General features: G+C 46.1%; 2 protein-coding genes across 2 annotated transcripts; both read left to right on the top strand.

Moving 5' to 3' along the window:
* The first annotated feature begins 60 nt into the window (after positions 1–60).
* LOC123120824 (GDSL esterase/lipase At2g04570) lies at positions 61–1,802 on the top strand. The gene is made up of 2 exons (XM_044540811.1): positions 61–701; positions 777–1,802. Exons 1-2 carry the CDS (start codon positions 312–314, stop codon positions 1,476–1,478), a joined length of 1,092 nt encoding a protein of 363 aa, XP_044396746.1. The 5' UTR covers positions 61–311; the 3' UTR covers positions 1,479–1,802.
* Positions 1,803–1,907: 105 nt separating this feature from the next.
* Positions 1,908–4,324, top strand: LOC123120825 (uncharacterized). The gene is made up of 3 exons (XM_044540812.1): positions 1,908–2,322; positions 2,424–2,638; positions 3,368–4,324. Exons 2-3 carry the CDS (start codon positions 2,468–2,470, stop codon positions 4,211–4,213), a joined length of 1,017 nt encoding a protein of 338 aa, XP_044396747.1. The 5' UTR covers positions 1,908–2,322; positions 2,424–2,467; the 3' UTR covers positions 4,214–4,324.
* Positions 4,325–17,845: the final 13,521 nt, after the last annotated feature.

Here is a 17,845-nt window from a genome sequence, read left to right as displayed (position 1 = left end):
GAATGAAATTGGCGGCCGGGTTGCACGTATTGAAAGCGCCACCGAAACTTGGTTAACTGCTACTAGTGGTTGGCTTGCAGTACGAGCTAGAAGAATGTACCAGCTTGGTCCTACGTTGCATGTAACGAATCACTCAAGTGCCAAGATTGGCGGCTGCAAGAAGTCACCGCCTCAGAGATGGATGAGCAAGAAGCTCGGCTCATCCTTCAACCAATCACCATGCCTGGCGGCTCGTACAGTGCAGCGGCACTATAAATCTTACGCTCACGCAGCCACTGCCCACAGCACGCGAGAATTCGAACTAGAGAAACATGTCCTCTCTGCGACATGCCATGCCCGTGGTCTTGGTCCTAGTGCATGCCGTCTTGGCACTGGCACTCCAGGGCCCCGCCGCTGGTTCAGGCGAGGTCCCGGCGGTGATTGTGTTCGGCGACTCCACCGCGGACACCGGCAACAACAACTTCATCCAGACCGTAGCCAGGGGCAACTACGCTCCGTACGGGCGGGACTACGCCGGCGGCGTCGCCACCGGCCGCTTCTCCAATGGCCGCCTCCCCGCCGACTTCGTCTCCGAGGCGCTGGGCCTGCCGCCCTCGGTGCCGGCGTACCTCGACCCCGCCCACACCATCCACCATCTCGCCTCGGGCGTCAGCTTCGCCTCCGCAGGCTCCGGACTGGACAACATTACCGCGCAAATCCCGGTAACCATGCATAAATGCAACTAATGTTCAAAAAGAAAATAAAAGAAAAACTAAAGTTGAATTTGATTGACGCAGTCGGCGATGACCCTGAGCGAGCAGATCGACCACTTCAGGCAGTACACGGAGCGGCTGAGACGGGCGAAGGGCGAGGCGGCGGCGCGCCGCATCATCGCCGGCGCCCTCTACATCTTCAGCATCGGCGCCAGCGACTTCCTGCAGAACTACCTGGTGTTCCCGGTCAGGGGCTACAGCTTCACCCCGGCGGAGTACGAGGCGTACCTCGTGGGCGCCGCGGAGGCGGCCGTGCGGGCCGTGCACGGGCTCGGCGCGCGCGCGGTCACCTTCGCCGGCCTGCCGCCGCTGGGGTGCCTGCCGCTGGAGAGGGCCGTCAACCTCCGCATCCCCGGGGACTGCAACAGCGCGTACAACATGGCGGCCGTGAGCTTCAACCGCAGGCTCGAGGGGATGATCGGCAGGCTCGGCCGGGAGCTTCCCGGGGCGCGGGTGGCGTACGTCGACCAGTACGGCCTCCTGTCGGCCATGATCGCCAGGCCGTGGGAATATGGGTTTGAGAACTCGGCCCAAGGATGCTGTGGCAGTGGCACGGGGTATGTGGAGACGGGGGCGCTGTGGAGCTTGAAGAGCGCGCTGGCGTGCGACGACGCCGGCAAATATGTCTTCTTCGACGCCGTCCATCCGTCGGAGAGGGCGTACAGGATGATAGCTGGTGCGATCCTAAATGCCACGTCCCACTCGCGCTTGCACCGCTTCCACTGACGCTTCTCCGAATTCGGACGTCAGATACACAGTTCCTAGAATGATGGAAGCAGATTTCATACATGTGAAACAAACAAGTAAAAAGTCTAGTGACCAACCGCAACACGATGTTGGAAGTAAACCCAACGTCCGGTCTGGTTAGTACGTGTCCAACTAGTATATGAGTTAGTTTCCGTGTAGGACTAGTATCCTATACCGATTCATCATGTAACTAGGCAGGCTAGCTGCCATTTATACCCGTGCAAGTCCCCTGTAAACCAAACCACGAGTTGAAAAGCAATAAAGAAGAACACAGGCTCGACGCGAGCCTGCTGGCTATCCAAATAACCGTGCGTGTTGCTGCCCTGCTAGAAGTGCTAGTGCATAACTAGTACTTTTCACGTCCAGCAAAGGATCAATTCTCAAAAAAAAAAAAAAAAAAAAAAAAATTTAGGGATCAGGTGGCCAGCTTCACCTCGACGCACAAGCACTTCGTCGAGTTCAGTCAGTGAGTTGGTTCGTCGTCGTCGGTAGTTGTTGTCGTCGGAAAGTACTCGGCGTCGGGACTGCGCTAACACACGATCGAACGAAACAGTGTAGCGAGCAACTGGGCTTTCTAGATGCAGCCAGAAATCTTCTCTCTAGCAATTTCAATCAGACCCAGCAGCAAATCGATAAGCAGCCCACGTTTGTTGAGCTGGTGCGTGGCACTGACCGGTGTAAGCTGGCTGATTTGCACACGGAAAAAGTTAAGGCACTCTTGATCTACGATCCTAAGAGGAGAGCTGTTGTCCCCAGCCGCTTCTGCAGCTTCCACCTGGCCAGCTTCGACCATGATGAAGAGAGTGTACTTCTATATTAACAGGTCACAACCGTAGACTTCCTTCTAGCTCTAGCTATTATAATCAGAAGCGTTCATGCTCTTGTTTGTTCTGATTTGTTTCTTTGATCTTTATTAATTTGCAGCAAAAGTTCCACTTGGGCCACCATATGAAGCTGATGCGGCTAATATGGCGGGTTCATCCATCAATGTCATCTCCTTGAGGGTTGTTAAATCTGGCCCTGAGCACACATACCCAGTCGAGGTTTATGGCAGAGTTATTGCGAGGGATGAGGTTGACTACAAATGTGTCGTTCTGTTCGATCGTGAAAGGAAGGATGCCCAGTTCATCAATTCGGAGGTATATATTTGTTCCTTCCTTCATTCTTATACAGTAGTACAATTTAGATGTAGTACCCTCTTCACTGTAAATCTGCCATGCACCTTGGTTGACCAGTTATGTTATCTTCCTTTTAAAACGTTTTATTTAATTAATTGGAACATTATAGTGTTAGCAGGTTGTCATCATGTGCTATCTATTGTTTTGTCGATATAACTTACTAGTAATCTGCCTTTTCTTGTCAAGAAACAACACCTTTTCATCAGTTCTGCCCCCTTTTATTTTCTGTGAGATTTCTCCATTGAGGTCCTGTCACTTGTTTAATCTGTTTCTATGTAAAGTTGGATTATTTGAATCAGGAAGTGTCTTAATGTTTGCAAGTTTAGTCTTATGTCTTGCTCATTTGACCATACAGGTCATAAATGTATAGACCCTCTGTAGAAACAGCAGTGCAGGTCCTGTCACTTGTTTAATCTGTTTCTGTGTAAAGTTGGATTATTTGAATCAGGAAGTGTCTTAATGTTTGCAAGTTTTAGTCTCATGTCTTGCTCATTTGACCATACAGGTCACAAATGTATAGACCCTCTGTAGAAACAGCAGTGCAGCAACAGAATGATGTTGAGTATGATTTTTGAAATGGTTTTGGTTTATCTGATGACTAGTCATGCTTTCCATGTCCAACTTTATAAGCTTGTTCAACTACCTGGAGTCATGTTTTGATTCTAATTGTTGTTCTGAACCCTTGTGCAGAAGGATATGTTAGCTCTGACAGGTCCACGCCGAGCATTGGTTACTGATGGCTTGATGTGTTTCGAGTTTGATTTAAAGGTCAAGGGCAAGGGTGGGCCTGATTGTGATGTACAGTTCAGCAAAGGTGTAATACTCTACCGTCACAACTTCTACAACAAGCGCATGATCAGCCAGCTACCTAGTTTCCAGAGTACGGTGAAATTGGTATTGCAACATGTGGCATCTCCAATGGCAGCTAGTGTTGAAGTCAGTCTTGTGAGAAAACAACAGCTTGGTGATCGTGCTGTACACTTCAATGGTAAAATAACAGTTGGGACTGCTAGAAATTATAGACAGCATATGGTTGTTTATGATAGTAGTCGTCTGCCTAGTGGGGACTTGGTGACGGAAACTGGCTCTCTTGTGTTGGATCATAACCTGTTAGCTGTCTCGCGGCGTATACGAGACAACACACTCAAGGGAGATGAACAAGAGACGATCTATGTGTGTTTTCTTGGTGCTGGTTCTGAGATTGAGGATGAGGATTATATTAGGCCTGAGGAAGAAGATGAAGATGAGGATGACATTGTGTCTGACGAAGAAGGCCAAGAGGAACCTGATGAAATGGAAAGCGCGGGTGCGGAGGATGATGGGGACGACCCTACTAGTCTTGTTGCTCTCAAATACCCTCTGAGTGAGACTCTGTGCGAACACGGCTCCCTCAAGCTGAAAGTGAAGGTTCATTGGACTGCTATCATTGAGGCGCCGCTGCATGGTGAATTCTTAACAAGATTGGGTGTCCTTCTAGAAGGTTATAAGTTGCCTGATTATCGACGGGGTTCGGCCAATGGTTCTTTCTGTGAGTGAGTGTTTGTATTTTCCTGAGTTTCTATGCTTATTCTCTTGGTCGAACGCTGATGTAACTATTGGAGGGCATGGCAGCCTCTCCCTTACCTATGTCGTAGCAGTAAGAATTGTGGTCTTCTGGCTCCCTTAGCAGCAATGAATGTAATTTTCTTGCATAAATTTTAGACTGCATAATAATTAGTAAAATCTTGTGCAACGATCTAAACTGCCATGTCATAAAAATCAGCCTTATTAATTAATTAATTGTGTAATAGAGTTGCAGGTTCGTACATTTTTCTCTTCTCTTTCCTCATATTTAGGGGTTGTTTGGATAGGAAGATTTTGCTGAATCAACTTTCCCTAAATGTGTCTTGGGTTAAAACTTTCCGGGTGACTCTGAAGCTATACAGAGGTTACCCACTGGACGTTTAGAGGAGGATACATGGGCATGGGAACTAGAGCGTCATGGAAATTTCTGCGTCCAGGCCAACGTAATTCGCTTCAAGTTCATCAATTGGAAGCAGAATGCTGAACACCTATTACTTCAAGTTCATCGTTCAAAGCAGAATGCTGAACAGTTCGGGCCAAATCCTGAAAAAAGATAAAAAGCGTTGTTTGATGAGCCTGCGTAAGTATTAGGTATTTGGTCAGGTAAAGTCTGACCAAGCCAATGATTCTTAGCTGGTATTGTTGGATGACCGGACTGAGACACACCCGGCCGTTTCTTTATTTTATTACTAGCAAAAGGGCCGGAAAAAAAAGCATAATCTCAGATGGTCATGATCACATTTGGTGCATCATTGAAATACACCATTACTCTCAACTTCGTGAAATCATAAAAAAAAAAAACTCGTGAACACTTTTATAAATTTTCAAACATTTTTTGAACTCATGAACATTTTATACTATTTACAAAAAAATTATAAACAAATTGTGAACATTTTTATAAACAATTTTCTTGAATCCGCGAACATTTCTAGAATCAATGAACATTTTCCTGGAAACTGGTGGAACAATTTTTAAAATTTATGAACATTTTCTTTGATTTAATGAGCATTTTTTGAAATGCATGGCCATTTTTTTAATCAGCCAACATTTTATGAATGAATAAAAATATTTGTAAGTCACAAACAGTTTTTGAATTTTTAGGATATTTTTCCATTCATGAACATTTTTTGAATTGGCAAAATTTTGTTCAATTCCATTAGCATTTTTTAATGCATGATTTTCTTAAAAAAATCATGAACATTTTTTATTTCCCGAACATTTGTTTTGAAAAGTTCAAACTTTTTTGAATAAGCAAACATAATCGCGAATATTTTTTGAATCCACAAAAAAATTATGATTTATTAAACATTTTATTTCAAAATTCTCATTTTTAATTTTTTGAAAGTTTTTTGTAGTTCCAAATCATTTAAGGGCGCTGCTACGCGTCGGCCGACGGATGTGTTGGAAACATCCGCCGCATGGAGCTCCGTTCGATCAGCCCCCTAACAACCGTCGGATCTTACCATCGCGCACGCGTGACCACCTTTTACTTCCTACAACAACCCATCTGTTTCGGAAACATATTCCCCTGTCCGCTGTCCTGACACAGCTGCATCCAGCGCGGCGCCAGCCTCCACCACCGCAAAAAACGCTGCCGCCGAAATCATGCGTCATGTTGCAATGTTTGACCACTCACTCTCTAACGTCGGGCACTCCTCCGGCGGTGCTACTCGGGCTATGTTTCTGAAACAAGACCCTTATTGCAGAAAAAAAACCTTCACAACCAAAACATTTCTTTTCTTTCTGAAACAAAAGACATGTTGCAGAAATCTTTTGAAACAAGACCCGAGTTGCAGAAAAAAACCTTCACCACCGAATCATTTTTTCTTTCTTTCTGAAACTAGTCTTGTGTTGCAGAAACCTACTGAAACAAGACCCTTATTGCAAGAAAAAGAAAAAGACTGGCCGCGCGGGATCCTGCAACTTTAAGTTCATCATAAGCTATGAGCTTCAGAGAAAATCACAGGGAATCCTACGGAAACTATGAGCTCCAGAAATCCAGAAATAATACAAGGGATCCTGCAGCTTCAAGTCCCTTTGCATGACATTACCAGTGCAGAAATTATGTAAAACAATCCTGCAGCAGATCCAAATCCTGCAACCTAACTACACCGGCGACCTACAACGCCGCCGAACTACCTACACCGGCGACCACTCTCCAACAAACCAGCCGTCTCCCTCCTAGTCGCACCGTCCTCGTCATCTCGGTGGTATGGATCAAGCCGCCCCGGGGAGAACCACCATGAACACCTACATAATTGCCAGAAATGCGGGGAAAGGGGGGGGGGGATCTCAGATCCATACCTGCTGGAGTCGACGTCGGCCACCGACGAACTGTTGGGAAACGTAGCATGCAATTTTAAAAAAAATTCCTACGCTCACGCAAGATCTATCTAGGAGATGCATAGCAACGAGAGGGGGAGAGTGTGTCCGCGTACCATTGTAGACCGAAAGCGGAAGCATTTGACAACGCGGTTGATATAGTTGAACTTCTTCTCGTTCCGACCGATCAAGCACCGAACGTACGACACCTCCGAGTTCTGCACACGTTCAGCTCGATGACGACCCTCGAACTCTTGATCCAGCAAAGTGTCGAGGGAGAGTTTCGTCAGCACGATGGTGTGGTGACGGTGATGGTGAAGTGATCCACGCAGGGCTTCGCCTAAGCACTACGACAATATGACCGGAGGCGTAAACTATGGAGGGGGGCGCCGCACACGGCTAGGAATCAATGTTGTGTGTTCTAGCGGTGCTCCACGCCTCATATATATAGGTTGGAGGGGAGGAGAGGCAGCCAAGGGGGAGCCCCAAGTAGGAGGAATCCTACTTCGGCGCCTCCTAATTCGGCCTCCCCCCTTCCATATTCATCCGGAGGGGGAAGGAAGGAGGATGGAGGAGAGAAGGAAGGGGGAGGCCGAATCCCTCCCCTTCCTTCCTCTCTTCCCCTCTTTCCTTCCTCCTTATTTTGGCCTACATGGGGCGCACCTACCCCCGAGGGGCTGGTCTGTCCCCTTCTTGGCCCAGTAGGCCCATGTAGTTGCCGGGGGGATGCCCGAAACCCCTTCCGGTGACCCGAAACCCCGGGAACACTTCCGGTGTCCGAATATTATCGTCCTATATATGGATCTTTACCTCTCGACCATTTCGAGACTCCTCGTCATGTCTGTGATCTCATCCGGGACTCCGAACAACATTCGGTCACCAAATCACATAACTCATATAATACAAAATCGTCATCGAACGTTAAGCGTGCGGACCCTACGGGTTCGAGAACTATGTAGACATGACCGAGACACCTCTCTGGTCAATAACCAACAGCGGAACCTGGATGCTCATATTGGTTCCTACACATTCTACGAAGATCTTTATCGGTCGTACCACAATAACAACATACGTAATTCCCTTTGTCATCGGTATGTTACTTGCCCGAGATTCGATCGTCGGTATCTTCATACCTAGTTCAATCTCGTTACCGGCAAGTCTCTTTACTCGTTCCGTAATACATCATCCCGCAACTAACTCATTAGTCACATTGCTTGCAAGGCTTATTATGATGTGCATTATCGAGAGGGCCCAGAGACACCTCTCCGATACTCGGAGTGACAAATCCTAATCTCGATCTATGCCAACCCAACAAACACCTTCGGAGATACCTGTAGAGCATCTTTATAATCACCCAGTTATGTTGTGACATTTGATAGCACACAAGGTATTCCTCCGGTATCCGGGAGTTGCATAATCTCATAGTCAAAGGAATATGTATATGCCGTGAAGAAAGCAATAGCAATAAAACTTAACGATCATTATGCTAAGCTAACGGATGGGTCTTGTCCATCACATCATTCTCCTAATGATGTGATCCCGTTCATCAAATGACAACACATGTCTATGGTTAGGAAACTTAACCATCTTTGATTAACGAGCTAGTCTAGTAGAGGCTTACTAGGGACACTGTGTTTTGTCTATGTATCCACACATGTATCAAGTTTCCGGTTAATACAATTCTAGCATGAATAATAAACATTTATCATGATATAAGGAAATATAAATAACAACTTTATTATTGCCTCTAGGGCATATTTCCTTCAGTCTTCCACTTGCACTAGAGTCAATAATCTAGTTCACATCGTCATGTGATTTAATACCAATAGTTCACATCTTTATGTGATTAGTTCACATCGCCATGTGACTAACACCCAAAGGGTTTAGTAGAGTCAATAATCTTGTTCACATCGCTATGTGATTAATACCAAAAGAGTACTAAGGTGTGATCATGTTTTTCTTGTGAGAGTAGTTTAGTCAGCGGGTCTGCCACATTCAGAGCCGTATGTATTTTGCAATTTTTCTATGTCTACAATGCTCTGCATGGAGCTACTCTAGCTAATCGCTCCCACTTTCAATATGTATCCAGATTGAGACTCAGAGTCAACCGGATCGGTGTAAAAGCTTGCATCGACGTAACTCTTTACGATGAACTCTTTATTACCTCCATAACCAAGAAATATTTCCTTAGTCATCTTAGGTAACTAAGGATAACTTTGACCACTGTCCAGTGATCCACTTCTGGATCACTATCGTACCCCCTTGCCAAACTCATGGCAAGGTACACAATAGGTCTAGTACACAGCATATCATACTTTATAGAACCTATGGCTGAGGCATAGGGAATGACTTTCATTCTCTTTTTATTTTCTGCTGTGGTCGGGTTTTGAGTCTTACTCAACTTTACATCTTGCAATACAGGCAAGAACTCCTTCTTTGACTGTTCCATTTTGAACTACTTCAAAATCTTGTCAAGGTATGCACTCATTGAAAAATCTTATCAAGCGTTTTGATCTATCTCTATAGATCTTGATGCCCAATATGTAAGCAGCTTCACCGAGGTCTTTATTTGAAAAAACTCCTTTCAAACACTCCTTTATGCTTTCCAGAAAATTCTACATCATTTCCGATCAACAATATGTCATTCACCTATACTTATCAGAAAGGATGTAGTGCTCCCACTCACTTTTTTGTAAATACAGGCTTCACTGCAAGTCTGTATAAAACTACATGCTTTGATCAACTCATCAAAGCGTATATTCCAACTCCGAGATGCTTGCACCAGTCAATAGATGGATTGCTGGAGTTTGCACATTTTTTAGCACCTTTAGGATTGACAAAACCTTCTGGTTGCATCATATACAACTCTTCTTTAATAAATCCATTAAGGAATGCAGTTTTGATACCCATTTGCCAGATTTCATAAAATGCTGCAATTGCTAACATGATTCGGACAGACTTAAGATCGATACGAGTGAGAAAATCTCATCATAGTCAACATCTTGAACTTGTCGAAAACCTTTTGCGACAATTCGAGCTTTGTAGATAGTAACACTACCATCAGCGTCCGTCTTCCTCTTGAAGATCCATTTATTCTCAATGGCTTGCCGATCATCGGGCAAGTCCACCAAAGTCCACACTTTGTTCTTATATATGGATCCTATCTCAGATTTCATGGCCTCAAGCCATTTATCGGAATCTGGGCTCATCATAGCTTCTTCATAGTTCGTAGGTTCGTCTTGGTCTAGTAACATGACTTCCAGAACAGGATTATCATACCACTCTGGTGCGGAACGTGCTCTGGTTGACCCACGAGGTTTGGTAGTAACTTGATCTGAAGTTTCATGATCACCATCATTAGCTTCCTCTCTAGTTGGTGTGATGAGCTACTTTCCAATTCAAGAGAAGGTACAATTACCTCATCAAGTTCTACTTTCCACCCACTCACTTCTTTCGAGAGAAACTTCTTCTCTAGAAAGGATCCATTCTTAGCAACAAAGATCTTGCCTTCGGATCTGTGATAGAAGGTGTACCCAACAGTTTCTTTTGGGTATCCTATGAAGACGCACTTCTCCGATTTGGGTTCGAGCTTATCAGGCTGAATCTTTTTCATATAAGCATCGCAACCCCAAACTTTAAGAAACGACAGCTTAGGTTTCTTGCCAAACCATAGTTCATACGCTGTCGTCTCAACGGATTTAAATGGTGCCCTATTTAACGTGAATGCACCTGTGTCTAATGCATAACCCCAAAATGATAGTGGTAAATCGGTAAGAGACATCATAGATCGCACCATATCTAATAAAGTACAGTTACGACGTTCGGACACACCATTACGCTGTGGTGTTCCTGGTGACGTGAATTGTGAAAATATTCCACATTGGTTTAAATGAAGGCCAAACTCATAACTCAAATATTCGCCTCCGCGATTAGATCATAGAAACTTTATTTTCTTGTTACGATGATTCTCCACTTCACTCTGAATTCTTTGAACTTTTCAAATGTTTCAGACTTGTGTTTCATTAAGTAGATATACCCATATCTGCTCAAATCATCTGTTAAGGTGAGTAAATAACGATACCGCCGCGAGCCTCAACACTCATCAGACCGCATACATCGGTATGTATTATTTCCAATAAGTCAGTGGCTCGCTCCATTGTTTTGGAGAACGGAGTTTTAGTCATCTTGCCCATGAGGCATGGTTCGCAAGCATCAAATAATTCATAATCAAGTGATTCCAAAAGTCCATCCGCATGGAGTTTCTTCATGCACTTTACACCAATATGACCTAAACAGCAGTGCCACAAATATGTTGCACTATCATTATCAACTTTGCATCTTTTGGCATCAATATTATGAATATGTGTATCACCACGATCGAGATTCAAAAAACCATTCACATTGGGTGTATGACCATAGAAGGTTTTATTCATATAAATAGAATAACAATTATTCTCTGACTTAAATGAATAACCATATTGCAATAAACATGATCTAATCATATTAATGCTCAACGCAAACACCAAATAACATTTATTTAGGTTCAGTTCTGATCCCGAAGGTAGAGGGAGTGTGCGATGGTGATCGTATCAGCCTTGGAATTACTTCCTACACACATCGTCACCTCGTCCTTAACTAGTCTCTGTTTATTTTGCAACTCCTGTTTCGAGTTACTACTCTTAGCAACTGAACTAGTATCAAATACCGAGGGGTTGCCATAAACACTAGTAAAGTACACATCAATAACATGTATATCAAATATACCTTTGTTCACTTTGCCATCCTTCTTATCTGTCAAGTATCTAGGGCAGTTCCACTTCCAGTGACCATTTCCTTTGCAGTAGAAGCACTTAGTTTCAGGCTTGGGTCTAGCTTTGGGCTTTTTCATGGGAGTGGCAACTTTCTTGCCATTCTTTTTGAAGTTTCCTTTTCTTTCCCTTGCCCCTTTTCTTGAAACTAGTGGTCTTGTTAACCATCAAAACTTGATGCTATTTCTTGATTTCTACCTTCACTGATTTCAGCATCGCGAAGAGCTTGGGAATCGTTTTCGTCATCCCTTGCATATTATAGTTCATCACGAAGTTCTAGTAACTTGGTGATAGTGACTAGAGAACTCTATCAATCACTATCTTATCTAGAAGATTAACTCCCACTTGATTCAAGCGATTGTTGTACCCAGACATTCTGAGCACATGCTCACTAGCTGAGCTATTCTCCTCCATCTTGTAGGCAAAGTACTTGTGAGAGGTCTCATACCTCTTAACACCAGCATGAGTCTGAAATATCATTTTCAGCTTCTTGGACCATCTCATATGCTCCATGCGTTCAAAACATTTTTGAAGTCCCGGTTCTAAGCCGTAAAGCATGGTGCACTAAACTATCAAGTAGTCATCATACCGAGCTTGTAAAACGTTCATAACATCTGCATCCGCTCCTGCAACAGGTTCGTCACCTAGTGGTGCATCAAGGGCATAATTCTTCTGTGCAGCAATGAGGATAATCCTCAGATCACGGACCCATTCCACATCATTGCTACTATCATCTTTCAACTTAGTTTTCTCTAGGAACATATCAAAAATAGAACATGGGAGCTATACGCGAGCTATTGATCTACAACATAGATATGCAAATACTATCAGGACTAAGTTCATGATAAATTAAGTTCCATTAATCATATTACTTAAGAACTCCCACTTAGATAGACATCCCTCGAGTCATCTAAATGATTACATGATCCAAATCAACTAAACCATGTCCGATCATCACGTGAGATGGAGTAGTCTTCAATGGTGAACATCTCTATGTTGATCATATCTACTATATGATTCATGTTCGACCTTTCGGTCTCCAGTGTTCCGAGGCCATGTCTGTACATGCTAGGCTCGTCAAGTTTAACCCGAGTATTCCGCATGTGCAAAACTGTCTTGCACCCGTTGTATGTGAACGTAGAGCTTATCACACCCGATCATCACATGGTGTCTCAGCACGATGAACTGTCGCAACGGCGCATACTTAGGGAGAACACTTATACCTTGAAATTTTAGTAAGGGATCATCTTATAATGCTACCGCCGTACTAAGCAAAATAAGATGCATAAAAGATAAACATCACATATCAAAATATGTGACATCATATGGCCATCATCATCTTGTGCCTTTGATCTCCATCTCCAAAGCACCGTCATGATCTCCATCGTCACCGGCTTAACACCTTGATCTCCATCGTAGCGTCGTGGTCGTCTCGCCAACTATTGCTTCTACAACTATCGCTAACGCATAGTGATAAAGTAAAGCAATTACATGGCGTTTGCATTTCATACAATAAAGCGACAACCATAAGGCTCCTGCCAGTTGCCGATAACTTTTACAAAACATGATCATCTCATACAATAACGTATATCACATCATGTCTTGACCATATCACATCACAACAAGCCCTGCAAAAACAAGTTAGACATCCTCTACTTTGTTGCTGCAAGTTTTACGTGGCTGCTATGGGCTTCTAGTAAGAACCGTTCTTACCTACACCTCAAAACCACAGCGGTGATTTATCAAGTTTGTTGTTTTAACCTTCGACAAGGACCGGCCGCAGTCAAATTCGATTCAACTAAAGTTGGAGAAACAGACACCCGCCAGCCACCTTTATGCAAAACTAGTTGCATGTCTGTCGGTGGAACCGGTCTCATGAACGTGGTCATGTAAGGTTGGTCCGGGCCGCTTCATCCAACAATGCCGCCGAATCAAAATAAGACATTAGTGGTAAGCAGTATGACGATCACCGCCCACAACTCTTTGTGTTCTACTCGTGCATATCATCTACGCATAGACCTGGCTCGGATGCCACTGTTGGGAAACGTAGCATGCAATTTCAAAAAAAAAATCCTACGCTCACGCAAGATCTATCTAGGAGATGCATAGCAATGAGAGGGTGAGAGTGTGTCCACGTACCCTCGTAGACCGAAAGCGGAAGCGTTTGACAACGCGGTTGATGTAGTTGAACTTCTTCTCATTCCGACCGATCGAGCACCAAACGTACGGCACCTCCGAGTTCTGCACACGTTCAGCTCGATGACGTCCCTCGAACTCTTGATCCAGCAAAGTGTCGAGGGAGAGTTTCGTCAGCACGGCGGTGTGGTGATGGTGAAGTTGAAGTGATCCGCGCAGGGCTTCGCCTAAGCACTACGACAATATAACCGGAGGCGTAAACTAAGGAGGGGGCGCCACACACGACTAGGAATCAATGTTGTGTGTTCTAGCGGTGGCCCCCTCATATATATAGTTTGGAGGGGAGGAGAGGCAACCATGGGGGCGCCCCAAGTAGGACGAATCCTACTTGGGTGCCTCCCAATTCGGCATCCCCCCTTCCATATTCATCCGGAGGGGGAAGGAAGGAGGAGGGAGGAGAGAAGGAAGGGGGAGGCCGAATCCCTCCCCTTCCTTTCTCTCTTCCCCTCTTTCCTTCCTCCTTATTTTGGCCTACATGGGGCGCACCAACCCCCTAGGGGCTGGTCTGTCCCCTTCTTGGCCCATTAGGCCTATGTAGTTGCTGGGGGGATGCCCGGAACCCCTCACTACAAAAAAAGACACATCCATAACATTTTGGGCCGAACGAATTTTTTTCCTGTCATGCTTATGACACTTCTATGACGATAATTGTGACAAAACCCGGTATCATCATAGATGTTGTGGGCTCCTACTTCTATGACAAAAAATCATGAAAGAAATTGGGCTTTTCGTCCTGGGCGGGCCGGAGACGCAGCTGCATGACATTCTTTGGCCGTCCATGACGGAAAAAACCGTGGTAGAAGCGAGGGCGAGGAAAATATCGGGGAGTTCCTGGTTAGGGTGGGTGGTCGGCGGCCGAGCAATACGCGTTTCTCTTATACACATACGCGTGGGTGCGAGGCGTTGGGCTCTAACTGAACCCGAGCGAGGCGTTCGCCTACTGAACTTGAGCGATTGCACTGCAGGCTACGCGTTACTAAACCCGAGCAATCGATCGATGGCTGTTAGCTGAACCCGATTGAGCGATTCCTTCACTACAGCTGCTAACTGAAGCCGATCGATGTTGCCTCTTGATGAACAGTGAGCGTTGTTGGGGGGTTGGATGAACAGGACCCCGTGGTAGTAGAGGTCGTTGCCGCTGGATGAACAGTACGCCGATCGAGCCGATTGGGGGTGGATGAACAAGACCCCGTGGAGGGCTGGATGAACAGGACCCCGTGGAGGGCTGGTTGAAAAGTAGCCGGTAGAGGGCTGGATGAAGAGTAACCCGTGGAGGGGTGGTTGACCAGGACCCCGTGGAGAGGGTTGGTTGAACAGTAGCCGGTGGAGGAGCGGTGGAGGCTGGTTGAACAGGAGCCCGTGGATGAATAGTCGCAGGTGGAGGCTGGAGGAGGTCGACGGTGGATGAACAGTAGCCCGTGGAGGCAGTCGACGGTGGAGATGGACAGTATCTCGTGGAGTCCCGTTTTGCGGTACGCCACACCCCTCCCGATGAACAGGACCCCTGTTTTGACCGTAGTGCTCCAACACAAGTCTGTTTCCTCCGTTTTGCGGTACGCCACACCCCTCCCGATCAACAGGACCCCGTTTCGACCGTAGGAGGTCCAAGAGAAGTCCGTTTCCTCCGTTTTGCGGTACGCCAGACCCCTCCAGATGAACAGGATCCCGTTTCGACCGTGGCCGATCGAACACAAGGCCGTTTCCTCCGTTTTGCGGTACGCCAGGCCTCATTTCGATCGGCTGTTCTGTCCAAGCTGGTTGGCTCCCGATGAACACGACGACAACGCAGTTTCTCCATTCTGAACCAACCATGTACACGAGCCCTGGCCGTACGTATACACGAGTAGGCATTCGAGACCCCGCCCGTATGTACATACGTGGTCGTATTTACTTTCTTGCACCCTGGCCGCTGTACATACGTGTACACAATATTAACGGGACTGTGTGACATGCTACGTGCGTGCCTCTACTACGACACGTGCCCTTCCTTACACGGCCACGGTTCATCACTACAGCCTGCAGACAGACCGATCGACCAGTATGTGCGTACACGTTCGTGACCAGAATTACAACGCTACGTACGCATCGACCAGGTGGGTCCTGACTGTCACGCACTTCCTTGTGTGCGAAGATGTAGCTGGTGGGTCCCAGCAGTCAGGGGGGAAACGTTTTTTTCGTGAAATACGGTGGCTCATCTGGTGGGTCCCTGGTGTCAGGTGGAGGAATAATTATTTTGCGCGTAATAAGGAGGCACTTCCTTGCTGCTGCCATGGACCCAGCTGTCAGCCTCTCCACGTACAATACTCTTCCGATGGAAGTCGTTTCTTGACCACGTTGACCACGCCGCGCCGAGAGCACCAGGGCGGTGGACGACAACGAGGCCTAGGAAGGGGATGACGCGGAGCGGGGGAAGACGCGACAGTGGAAGCCCACTCGGAGAGGAGTACGAGGGTTCACTGGTTCGTCTGCGGTGTGAGGCTGCCGTCGCCGCAGAATAACAGGGGGTGTGGGTGAGTGGATGTCCTGGCCAGCGGTGGGTGTAATAGGGGGCGGTGAGGCCTCCACAGCATCACAGCCGGCCACGGGAGGCAGGAGCACGCGGCACGACCGACGCTGGTTTGGGCGGCTGGAGCAAGAAGACTAGAGGTTGAAGAAGCACTACGGCCGTTGGATGGACATCATACGGTCACTGGAGCTAGAATCATTCATATTGACTAAGTTGACAAAGCACTCCATCCCCGTCAACTTAGTAGGCCCACAAGTCAGCCCCCCACTATGGTGGGTCCCAGCTAGCAGGGGGGTATTCATTTTATTGTGCGTAATAAGGAGGCACTTCCTGGCGTGCGAAGATATAGCTGGTGGGTCTGACCTGTCAGCGGGGGGAACGTTTTTTTCCACGAAATACAGAGGCCCTTCCGGTGGGTCCCAGCTGTCAGGTGGAGAAATCATTATTTTGCGCGTAATAAGGAGGCATTTTGTTGCGTGCGGCCGTGGACCCAGCTGTCAGCCTCTCCACGTACAGTCCACTTCCGATGGATGTCGTTCGTTGACCACGTTGACCACTCCGCGCCAAGCGCATCCAGGGTGGTGGACGACGGCGAGGCCCCGGACAACAACGAGCCGGAGATGGGAAGATGCGGGAGTGGAGTCGCAGACAGAGAGGTGTACGAGGGTTAACTGGTTCTGGTGCGGTGTGGTTCGGCAGTCGGTGGAGAAGAACAGGAGGTGTGGAGGGGTGGAGGGATGGCCTGGCCGGCGGTGGGGTAGTGCTTCACAGCGAAGCGTGCTAAGCAGCGCTGCTAGCAGCAGGAGGCGAGAGCAGGTGGTCCCGGCGGCGCTGGAGGAAGAAGACGAGAGATTGAAGATGGATGTCAGTCGTTGGATGTAAATTCAATGGCTAACAATGTCAGAATCATTTGTTGACTAAGTTGACAACGACTTGCGTTGGCTTCGACCTATTGGCCCACATTTCAGCCTCCAAAAATGTGGCACGTATTCAACCCATTTTTTCAGAATTTACAGTCAATTTGATTTCTTTTTTTAGAATTACAGTCCATTTGCTGGGCTGGGTGAACATGCGGCCCATTTATTTTTTCCTAAAAAATTATAGGCCATTTGCACTTTCTCGAAATACACGATTTTGCTGGGCTGATTCTAATTATAATGTTGGGTTGGGCGCAGCAATGTTATCAAAAAATAAACAGGGGCGGAGCATTTTGTTATAGATATATTTGAATAACAAGTAATTTATTATTACATTGGTCCTTAAATCTTACCAAGCTTTTGTACACAATCACCAGGATTTTCGTTGCCAAAAAATCCAGGATTTTATTGTTAAGAAATTATTTTTATAAGTTAATAAGATGTGGGATATTGTTTTCTTACATATGTAAGTATCTATTAAATATATGATGACAATAACAGTAATATATAATAACATATAAAATAATATATATATATATATATATATAATATAGTTAGAAGGGAAACATAAGTTGGACCAGGCGTTCCTATTCTTATATAGAAAAATAGAACAGACCTCTGCGTTTTCTTAAAAAAAATACATAAGTTGGGCTGCCGATGTTTCAGGAAAAATAAAAACCTCGGATGGGAGGTCCATAGGCCGGTTGATACATGATGGCCCTCAAGAAAATACAAACCGGCATGTCGTGGGCTGCGCATGTTAAAAAAGAAAGCGTAGACGGGGCAGCCCACAACCCAGCTGATACTTGCTGCCCAGTGATAATAAATGATACCTGCCGGCTCCTCGGCTTCGTTG

Source organism: Triticum aestivum, chromosome 5D, assembly GCF_018294505.1.
Source record: "Triticum aestivum cultivar Chinese Spring chromosome 5D, IWGSC CS RefSeq v2.1, whole genome shotgun sequence".
Lineage (NCBI taxonomy): Eukaryota > Viridiplantae > Streptophyta > Magnoliopsida > Poales > Poaceae > Triticum > Triticum aestivum.
Note: the sequence above shows the minus strand (reverse complement) of the source record. Positions and strands in the feature narration are given on the sequence as shown.